Source organism: Musa acuminata, chromosome BXJ1-10 (genome assembly GCF_036884655.1).
Source record: "Musa acuminata AAA Group cultivar baxijiao chromosome BXJ1-10, Cavendish_Baxijiao_AAA, whole genome shotgun sequence".
Lineage (NCBI taxonomy): Eukaryota > Viridiplantae > Streptophyta > Magnoliopsida > Zingiberales > Musaceae > Musa > Musa acuminata.
Window position 1 is genome coordinate 31,830,628 of NC_088336.1, and position 11,435 is coordinate 31,842,062.

Consider the following 11,435-nt stretch of genomic DNA (forward strand, 5'->3'; position numbering starts at 1 on the left):
TAATAATATTATTATTATTATTATTAAAAATAATAATAATAATAATAACAACACATATTAAAAATAAATAAAAATAAATAATAATAATAATAATAATAATAATAATAATAATAATAATAATAATTTGCTCAATCTACGCTTTGCAACAGAAAACAACACACTATATGAAACTAAGCGAAAGAGTGGCAGCCGACAGAATTAAACAAATAACATTCTGAGTCACGGACAACACTAGTGAATTACTGGTAAAATGCCATTGGACAAAGGTAAGCAAAAATCTGATGCAGCTTAGCAATAAATACATACATCTATGCTTACAAGTCAAACATGCCTGGGGAGGAGGGGGGGGTGGTGCTGTTGCCTCATCCTACCTATCGGGAAGAAAAAACAAAAAATTTTGTGAATGCTGCAGCTGGTGAGACGAACTGAAGTCCCTTCTGTCCTAACGGAAACCCCATCCCCTTCCTCTTCCTCTTCCTCTTCCTCTTCCACCCCAGCCCCTTCCAGCCCTTCCACTTCTGCCGCCACCACCTCGAGACAAGCCTTCCAATGCCCTGTTAACAAGCTGGCTTTGAACGATTCCCTCACCTCGTGCCTTCTTTTCAACTGTGGCGCTTGTGCTTCTTGACCCATTAACAGGCGCAGCTGCTTTTCTCTTACTCCTGTCCAAGTACCCAAAAGACAATCTTTATGCCAGAACAAGGGAAGAACAATCAAAGCCCAATAGTACAACAAAGCTTCGGGGCCCATTTTTCATACCCTGTAGGCATTGTCGAAGCCGACGACTGTTTCATGGGTTCCTTCCAAGACAGGTTGATTTTATTGTCTCCAATAAATAAAGGCGCTTTCGCATGTAAGAGCTGAGGAGGACACATCATTGAGTTAAATTTAGGACGACAATTTCCACCCCACTCAGGTCAAGCTTAACTAGAGACCATCTTATTGCCTTATCCACTCAGGTCAAGCTTAATCCGGTCCATCTTATTGCCTTATCCACTCACAATGGACCTCACACTAACCTGAGTCATAGCCAGTATATTGTTACAGTTATGCAGTGCTGTTGTCGTTTTCTGCTGCTCTGTTTTCTGCATAGCATCAGCGGGGCAGCTGTAAGGTCAACCGAAGCCTTAGCGCTACACGATCATTTCAAGCCAGCAGCAAGAATGGAAAACTCACAATGTTAGCCTTTTCCTCTTCGGTCTTTGCCACAGACAATGCTTTGTTATGATCAGCCATCCCCTGGGTTAGTTTCTTTATGGCGTTCTTGACAACTTCCTCTGTAGAGCTTAATCTGCCTCACCAAGCTAAGGTTGTCAGTAACATGTCAACCACATAACTTCAGCATAACAAGCACAAGTAAATACAAATCCCACTGTGCATGGTAGGTTGAAAAAAAAAGATCATAGTTAGGTTGAAAAAAGAACAAGAAGAAGAAAATCCTTGTCACAAGATTTTCTCATTGTTTGTGAGGTTGCTCATCCTATACTTTGATGTTCATGTTTTTAACACTAGCCTCCATCTAAGGGGCATTCGCTTGGAGTTCACAGATCAGCAAAATTCAGGATTCATGACTACGTATGTAGTAGAAATAATAATAAAAAAATCCTAAGTAGAAAGAAATCATCTTACATCCTCCAAAACATCTGCCATATCAGGACTGCAGCAAAGCCTTTCAGAAATCACTTGAAAGTTTAACTATCATCGATGACCTTTAAACTGTCATCCTTTCAACATTACCAATAGAAAAATTTTGCTTAATATGGAAGACTGCATAGATAGGCCCTAGGTAGGCCATAATTTTTTGTCCATTAGTGGATATAAATTTTGCATACTATGGAAGAAATTCTATTCTCATGTATGCCTCACATATCCAAACACCTTGTAGTGTTTCTAGTATTCATGTAAACTAGAAATAATATCTGATTTTGATTATGCTCTTTTTTACCAAAAGAGAATATACACATATCTTTGGCTAATACTTATTTTTGACACTTGTAAGCCAAGTTTCAAACTAAATGAATATGCCAAACTGAATATCAAACAAATAAATTCAGACAGTTAAGTTCAATTCACCTCTCAGTAAAATCTTTATAATTTTCTGAAAAATCCTCCCCAAGTCTGTCTGATGGCTGGCCAGTTACTATCTTGTAACCACAAAGGCTATTTGTAGAGTTTGGAGTCTGCATAATACAGATATTAGATTAACACAAGAATCTGCAGAGAGGAGGGGGGGTGGGGGGGTGGGGGGGTGGGGGGGTGGGGAGGGGGATAGAGAGAGCATGTCTAATAACCTTATGTGCTAAATGGTGAAATGAGAAAAATAAGCATTCAAGATAATCATATTTAGGCCCCTCTGTCTTTCTCCGAGGCATGTACTTCTGCAAAACATCAAAATAAGAATAAAGAAAATAAGATAGTTTTATCAAAAATGGCAGTCATCACAGATATGAATGAAAAAAGCTAACAGATGAATGGCAACAGAATAGTCGTCCAGACAGTATAAAGTCCAGTGTATAGCAAATAAGAAAAGAATATAAGTAGCTATGCAAGTATAAGAAAAAATTTCCAAAAAAAACCATAAAAAATAAAGAACAGATTAAAACAATAGACTACTTCCATTAGAAACAAATATGTAATGAAAGAATTCAAAAACACACAATCCCATATGAGACTAAACAAGAAACATTAGAAAAAAGCAGCAATATGTGCTACATACTGGGGAAAAAACAGTAGTAGTTGTATCCACTATCATGGACCTGCTGGTGCAAGATATTGTACCTTTAAAAGTGTAACAATAGATGGAAGAAGTTGGCGTGAATCCTGTGCAGTTGCATAAGGTGAACTTACAGCAACATTCTTGAGCAAATCTAACTTCCTTTCTTCAGGAAGCTGAAAAGATCAGAGGGTCAGCATACAACATATGTGAAATATAACATTCTACAGAAGGAAAATACATTATATATCGGCATCAATACAGCTGGTCAATGCAAACATGCGACAAAGAAGGTAAACTACATTCAAAAAGCAACCATAAAAATTCATACACAAACATGAACATCCACATCAGACTTAATCATGTATCCACACATGGATACACATGCACATGCGTGATGACACATCCATACAGAGAATATGCCATACACCTAACTGTTACAAACTAAACACATACCAAAATAATTGCATAGAGGATGAAACTAGCGTATTCTAAAAGATAACCACAATGCAAACAAGGACAGCCAAGGATCCTGCCGATGCAAGGTTTAGGGAAGGTCCATGTATGTAGACATAACCCTTTCTATGACAAGAAATCTGATCACCTAGATTGCAAAGGAGCAATCTTAGGGTCAAGCCAAGGCTCATCCTTTGTAAAGTTTAAAGGTTTACAGAGGTTACCTTATCAAATACAGGTAATATATGCTTGTTGATATAACTGAGGAACTTGCTGCTTGAGGCACCTCTCTGATACAATAGAATTTGTTCATATCATGTCATCAATATTTTACTCAGCCATATAATGACGAAAAATTTGCACAAAACCCAGGAACTTACTGCAAAAAACGGAAGAGCCATACACATGCATGAAATCAATCTATCTATATGATCGATATCTTCAACCTGCAACAAAAGATCAACCATTACCCAATAAGGATTGATGATTCAGTACTTAGGGTTTAACAAAGTCGTGGATTTAAGGACAGTTAAACAATGCTAAAGAGACTTAGAAATGAACTTTAAAAAACAAAAATGAAACGAAAAGCCACGATTCATGTTAACTCCATGTTCAACAATTCAAATGGACAGATTATGCCTGACAGCATCATTCTACCTTTTTCATGTGGTAATTCTGAATGTACAGATGTGCAAATGCAAATCTTCTGCAATTTTATATATAACCATCAAAGGAGACCAACCTTGAACAGTATGATAATCCATTTTCTTTTGAGCCAATAAATATGTCAACAAAACCAGGCACAAGGGCTAAAGATCACCATGAAGGATGAAACTTGAATTGTACTTGAATCCATTTTGAGTTATGGAAATGCTCCAAGGCAATGTATCTAGTATAAACATTAAGGCTACTACGATGCCTTAAAAATAAAAGATAAAACAAAATTTGCACAACTCTTGCAGCCAAAAATGCAACGATAAAACAAAGCTCTCTTGGAAGAAGTCAATCAAGGAAAGAAAAAAAAAATCAGCAAAGGTGCCAAAAGCCCATATTAATATAACCCAGAGGGTTCAATTGTGCAAATATAGGCTTCTTTCAGCAATGTTCTATAACTGTGCACAATCTTATCAAACAAGTTGGTATGCTATGCATCAGTAAACCTATAAGGAAATAATAAAAACACTTTTGTATGTCAGTACAGCCAGCCAGTAAAGTGTTGTATTTGAGACTCTGCTTTAAGACGATTAAAGACAGCTGGCAATTTTACTAGCAACATATTTGCAAGTAATCTTGAGAAAGAAGCTTGAAAGACTGTTGAAAAATTTACTAGGAGCTGGCAATTAAAGACTGTTGAAAAATTTAACAGTGAGGACAACAAGCTTGAAAGAATTGAACTTACACCAAAAAGTAATCTTGAGCATTTTCCAAGTGAATTTGAAAATTTTGGAGGGTAATCAGTAAATAAAGTATCATGGTGTTTTATCATCTCCTCTAAGGTGAGGTATGTCATAAACACACTGGAGAGCAGTATAGATGAGATGAAGCAAAAAAGAAAATGAAAGCTCTAAATCAAGAATGCATATAGAATAAGGAATATATGCATGACAAGAGATAATACATAATCAAATGCACAAAAGTGTTGTAATTCTAGGCTAAGCGCACATAGGTATTTAAATTCTGAATTTGTGTATAAAATTATTATATAAACAAGGAGTTATATGGAATAAAGTATATTATAAGCAATTTGACAATATGCTGCCACATCAAAAGAATGAAACATTCTACAGAAAGAATTTCTTCATAAGCCTCAATTCAAATGAAGAAAAACATGTCCTCTACTATTTCAGAAAGGGAACAAAAATGAGACTTCTTTGACTGTTTACTTCCATAATTAAGGTACATCAATTATAGTTTACTCACATTGAATTGTGCATCCAGGTCCGCTTGTCCTTCTATAATCTCAATAAGTTCTTGAATATGTTCTGGAGGTACACCAACACCAAATATGCTAAAACTCCTCAGGAAGTCCATGAATAATTTAAATTCAGCACCAGTTACATCTTGTAAACTCTGGAAGCCAAACACAAATCTTCACATGACAATGTCTACTGAACATCAAAAAAATATGGAAACTTATACGTAAACTCAGGACCAGTTATGCTTTGTAAACTCCAGATGCCAAATATAAAAAATATGACACAACAAACTGCCTATTGGACATCCAAAATTTACTGAAACTTACTTGCCAAAGAAAAATCATGTACAATCTACAAAAGAGAATCAAAATTACCTTTTTCACCAAATTGGTCACGTGCCTTTCCATCTCCACTTGAGGCTTCAGCAGCTCAGCTTTAATAGGAAACACCTAAAAGGACACCTTTTGAGTCCATAGAGAAAATATTTTCACTAACAAAGAAAGATAATTAATGAAGGCTTACCTTGTCCTTAAGAAAACAAATAACTTTCTCCCGAACATTTTCCATTCCTATCTCAACATGCCTAAACAAAGCTGTTAAAGAAGCTGAAGAACCAGAACTACTGATCAGATGTGCAGTAAAGTATAACGTTAAAGGAACAAAGCCCACTACAAGATTCTTTCTCTAAAAGCTGAATAGAAGTTCATAACTTTCTCATAAAAAGAATACTATCAGGAAAACATAAAGCATTTCTTCGATAAGACCAATGCTGTCAAAATGCCCCTGCAAAACACAAGGGCAACCTGAGTGTATCACATAGGTATGTGGCAGCCACCTGAGTGTGTATCAGATAGAACTTGTGTACCAAGATTTGTAAAATGAGAACATGGATGAGTTTCACAGTTTAAAGGATTGGTATGAGGTTCGGGAATTGATACAATTAAAATCACAAGGGTTGCATCGGTAATTGGGAATAGTTCTTAAAATAATTTACAATTTAAAAAGAAAAGGGCAAAACATTGTAAAAGATTCTTTTACCTTCATATTTCATAAAATTTCTAGCTTCAAAAGAAAATATTTGTAATTAAAAGATAAATGATGATAAAAATTTGTATCAAATATAAGAATGAAAAATAATGAGGATTAATATATTAAAAATGCTTATGACCAATATTTTTCCCCACAAATCTATCCTAATTTTTTTCTCTTGCTGATGGTATTATGAGAAAATAAGACATTTATCCACACTTGAAAAATCTATCAAGTTGCACATCTTGAAAATGGATAAGACATTAACGAGCCAAAAGGGTAGACAAATTAAAGAGCCAGGAAAGATCATGATGTATGATCAATCGTAAGAAACAATCATGAATAAGCCAAAGTCAGTCCAACCTGCAGATCAATTGCTCAATGAAAGGAAACAAGTAATTCAAACAAATTTCATAGCACCAAAGCATAAAGTCAGTGATCCATGATAATTACTTAAACATTAACCATAACATTTGTCAAATGCCATATCAAAGGATCGATTTAACAAGGTGTCAGTTGGCATGAACTGGTCAACAGATATCAAGAAGTCAGTGTCTCTTGCCCACCTTCCTGTATCTTCACCCATTTCTATCACTCTCCTTCCACTTTCTATCAACTACAAATGAATGACATCATTATATAGGGTGAAAATGACTGTTCTGAGCAATTTCAAGGCCTTGCAATTATTTCATGTTATTACTTTGTTCAATCTTGACTAATATTATTAGTTGATGCAACTTGATCAACATAACTAGTATATCGAATTGTGCTTGACATTATTAGTTTCTTAACCTTAATCAACACCATCAGTTCTAAACTGTCAAATAGAAAACTACTTTTGATCAACATTATTAGTTTATTAAATTTAAGGTTGTATTAACAGCTACATCCATGTGATGAGTTGTCAGTCATCGAGAGACAAATCAGGGTTCGCAGCACCATTCAATATGATTCAATACTAGCGGTATTATTGGTCCAACAGCCTCCAACTTGTGGTTCAAGCCTAGTATAAGGCATACGGTATGAGTAAGTAGTGCCCGGTACAGACCTTGTACCAGGCAGTAACTTATATATTTCAGCTTTTTTTTGCAGAACTCAATATGTACCAGCATATCAAGACAAGATATGTCCATATGGCTCGAACCCGTACTAATTCAGCCCAAGACTTGTACAGGTCTGATACCTGAAATTAAGAACACTGGGACTAACAATACCTCTCATTGTGTATTTGAGTGAAATTCAACATAGCACACCAATTGCTTTTTAGATGTGTAACATAAAATCTTATCTGTAAAAGATTTCAACAATCATTTGTCATTTTGCAATTCTTACTTAAAGCAACATTTGATCAGACCTCACATTCCTTTCAAAGTTTCTTCATAAAACTTGGATTTCTTCTCTGTTTTCCATTGCAATATGCAAGTTTCTTGGTTTGCCAAAAAGTGATATTGACAATAAGAGTTCTGACACATTCTAAAAGCCTAAAAGAATACTTCTTCAACCATCTACCAGATTGAACTAACCTGCAAAAAATAAGGATGCATGCAAAAACGACCATGTATTGCTTTCTCAAGAGTAGAGAATAAAGAGCTAAGTGACATCTGAAAAAGGGTATTTTATGGTACAATGGCAAATACATGACACAGCACCATGTCAAAGTCAAACTACTGAAGATGAACCCAACTAGGATACTGGAAAAAGCCACCATTATCAGAACAAATCTAGACAAGTTATTTTAAAGTAAAGCAGCATACAGGAACAAAGGATCAGTTGTTAATAGCAATTGGCATTAATACTGATAATTTTGTATTACCTTTTACATCCTGCCTTAAAAGGGACATAAGAGCTTTATGCACCGCATCACGCTCCACGTTTTCCTCTAGGAAATAAAGTAACCAAAAAATCACGAACAGAAGCATAATGTTTAAACATTTAGAAGGATAAATATGGTTTCTAAAGAGATAAATGTACCAGATGTTAATAGTTGCCCAAGAACATCAACAATTTTAGATACATATTCTGGTGTATCTTTGCACAGAAGAGGAAGGCTACGAATAGCCTGTACTCTGATCTGTAAGCATAGAAAGACAATAATAAACATTTAATGCAGATAAAATGCAAGAAAAACTATCTTCACCATAAAAAATTTAAAAAAACTACCAGGAAATATAAGAATCTAAAAGTCACCTCCTACAACCAGCCGAGAGATATGCAAGAACAAGCTTCATAACAGTTGACCATTATAAATGTTAAATAGAGACAAGGAGTTTCCCTCAGATAACAATGATGACAACTAGAACAAGAAACAGCAAGATGGTCCCATCTATTCTGAGGTCGGTAATAAGGACGACATTACTAAAAGTACGAATCATCAAACCCTTTTTCTTGGATCTTTCCCTATCTCTTCTTGCATCAATCCTAACTAGCTCACCAAGTCACTAGTATATCTGTAGGTCGCCTTTGATCATGTCTATAATACCTTACACAATTTTCCTTTATTTGACCCTTCTTTAGAATGACATCATTATTCTATTTTTCTTTTAGCAATTTGACAAATTCATTGCAAAATCCTCACATCAGCAACACTTAAGTTTTTTTTAATGTCTTTAACAGACCTTACAATTGTTTTGCCAATACCAGTCTGATCAGACATTATCATGTGTGTATCAATCTGGTTAAAGCCAACATACTAAGCAATCTTGTTTTTTTTACAATATACTGAGGCACACTGCATCAAACTCTTCCTCATTGGGTGTAGAAGTGCCCGCCCCGAGTGAATGACAGGCTGCTGCAACTAGTCATATGAGAAAGAACTGACAGATACATACTAGTCCAATATAAACATATTGGAAATCTTGGTAATAACTATAGATGCATATCGGATTGTATCTCTATCATAGCCTTGATTTTACAGTCAAGTATGAGATACCATCTTTAGCCTACTAGCATCTTTATCTCCACTCTTTTATTTCCTAAAACCCAATGCTCTATTTGCTGTTTCGTCTTTAACAGCAACAATAATTTGTCATCATCTTTTTATTTAAGCAAAGTAGTTGGCGCTGGTTCAAACAGCAATGGTAGGGATCTAATTGTAGCTGCATCTGTTCATCTCTGACAGTGCAGCATTTAGTTGATCCAAATTCGTTGCTGAGGTGGTGAACAGACAAAATTTCAGAAGCAATTTCAACATCAAAGTTCTTCGGCCCTTAGAACGGAAACACAAACATGGACAGATACCTGACATAGTTTGAGGCTAAATTGACTATTAGAGGTTGGCTGGTATGAGTCTTTTCTCAGAACATGCAGAGAAAAAGAAAAACCCTATACAATCTGATTCCATAAAACCAAATCGCTTCAAAAGAATAATCACCTCTTGATTTTCAGCTGATAAGCTCGAAATTAGACCTCAGTAAAGTTACCAACAACAAAGGTACAACAAGTATTGGGATATCTAAGGCCTTAAAAGTATGGACCAATCTATTACTGGTGACCTAGGTTTGTTAATGGCATATGCTTGTTTCTTTATTAAATGGAGAAACCCCACAAATAAAACCAACTTGACCAACATTAAACCATCTTTTGAATCCTTGAATTAACATTTAACTGCAGATAGAGGTTCAGGACAAGCTACAAAAATAAATCTTCCAAAAAATATAAAATAAATCTGATATGAGGACATGGCGGAGGTCTCTAATCAATTCTAAAGCACACAAGCAACCACGCCAACCACTAGTTTATACTATAAACCGCTGTCAAAGGCTAGATGTGTTGCATTGGCCAACGAAAGGGAGAAAGAAAAAGAAAGGGAAAGAGTGGAGCAGAAACGAACCCCAAGATCGTCCTCCTCGACCAAATCGAAAAGCGCGGTCACGGCCCTGCTGGAGAGACCCGGAAAGAACTTAAAGAACCGCGGGATGAGCTGCGCGGCCAACTGCTTCGCCTTCACGCAATGCCCTTCCACAGCCGCTATGATCCCCTCGTAGTCACTCACATGCTGCGAAATCCCGAAAGAAAAATCAGAACAAGTGCCTCGAAGGCAAACCCTAAAGAAGGGAAGAGGGCTCCCAAGCAAAAGGCAGGAAAAGAGAGAAAGAAGAAGGGGGAGGGCACCTCTGACTTGTCTTTGGCCTCGTTAAGCCGCTCGCCGAACTCGTAGAGCCTGTCGACCTCGGCTGCGTCAGCTGAGGTGTCGGAGGCCATGGCGGCCGACGGAAGAAGAGGCGCTTCTTTCTTCGCGTGGGTGGGTGGAATGACGGAGCTGGGTGAGAGGAGGAGGAGGAGGAATCGGCGGGAAGAAGAGGCGTTCCTTCGCTCGTTCTTGGAGTGGGTCGGGGAGAAAGGGGTGAAGAAGAGAGAGAGAGGGGAGGCGGAGGTGGTGCTGGGATCCGAAGGATGATGGATTCAAGCCTTTTATAGGTGAGTTAGGGGGAGGGAAGCGGTGAGCGGATCCTCTAAAAGATCAAGATTGGTCGGATCAAGCCAATTATATTTTTAATAGGACAAAATTGCATATTTTTCCACCGATGTCAATAATTATAGTGTTTATTCTTCTTAATGAGTCCATTTCCGAGAAAACACGTTATTGATTTTAGTTTTTCATTTTGTTATTATTCCTTTTTCTCGAATAGCACTCTTACCTTTTAGAACCCCAACAATACCTTTCCTTAATACATTTAATTGAACTAATAAAAAATAGATAATAAAAGAAAGAATGATTTCCTTAGAAAAAAATATTTTTTTGGCTATTTTTCAATAGATATTCCTAGATTTCACTTTTTCTCAAACACTATTTTTAATTTAAAATCACTATAAAATCTACTTGAAAATACTATAAATAAACCAAAAAATCAAAACACACTAAAAATCATTTGATATATCGATTCAAATAGGTATCTAAAATAATTTAAAAACATCACATAAATAAAAATTAATTTATTATAATATTTTAATCATCATAATAAAAATACTATAAAATCTAATTGAAAGCATTACAAACAATCAAAACAATCCTAGATTTCACTTTTTCTCAAACACTATTTTTAATTTAAAATCACTAAAAAAACTACTTGAAAATATTATAAATAAACCAAAAAATCAAAACACACTAAAAATCATTTGATATACCGATTCAAATAGGTATCTAAAATAATTTAAAAACATCACATAAATAAAAATTAAAAATTAATTTATTATAATATTTTAATCATCATAATAAAAATACTATAAAATCTATTTGAAAGCATTACAAACAATCAAACCAACCACAAACCTAAAAAAAAATATTATCATGATATACGAACAATAACAATGAAAATAATAAT

The 11,435-nt window shown here is 35.6% G+C and overlaps 1 protein-coding gene across 2 annotated transcripts; it reads right to left on the bottom strand.

The window, feature by feature from the left end:
- Window positions 1–148: 148 nt before the first annotated feature.
- On the bottom strand, window positions 149–10,504 carry LOC135586809 (apoptosis inhibitor 5-like protein API5). 2 transcript variants are annotated; one of them, XM_065088218.1, is made up of 16 exons: window positions 10,225–10,503; window positions 9,944–10,108; window positions 8,086–8,185; window positions 7,928–7,993; window positions 5,608–5,690; window positions 5,460–5,534; window positions 5,090–5,239; window positions 3,550–3,615; window positions 3,394–3,459; window positions 2,779–2,889; window positions 2,292–2,378; window positions 2,074–2,180; window positions 1,177–1,291; window positions 1,020–1,085; window positions 760–860; window positions 149–662 (listed from the first exon to the last, which is right to left on the bottom strand). In XM_065088218.1, exons 1-16 carry the CDS (start codon window positions 10,312–10,314, stop codon window positions 443–445), a joined length of 1,668 nt encoding a protein of 555 aa, XP_064944290.1. In that variant the 5' UTR covers window positions 10,315–10,503; the 3' UTR covers window positions 149–442. The 2 variants fall into 2 exon arrangements, 1 of the variants encoding a protein (XP_064944290.1); XR_010480866.1 differs by lacking the exon at window positions 149–662 and having other exon boundaries at window positions 808–860; window positions 1,020–1,107; window positions 10,225–10,504.
- Between the last annotated feature and the right edge of the window lie 931 nt (window positions 10,505–11,435).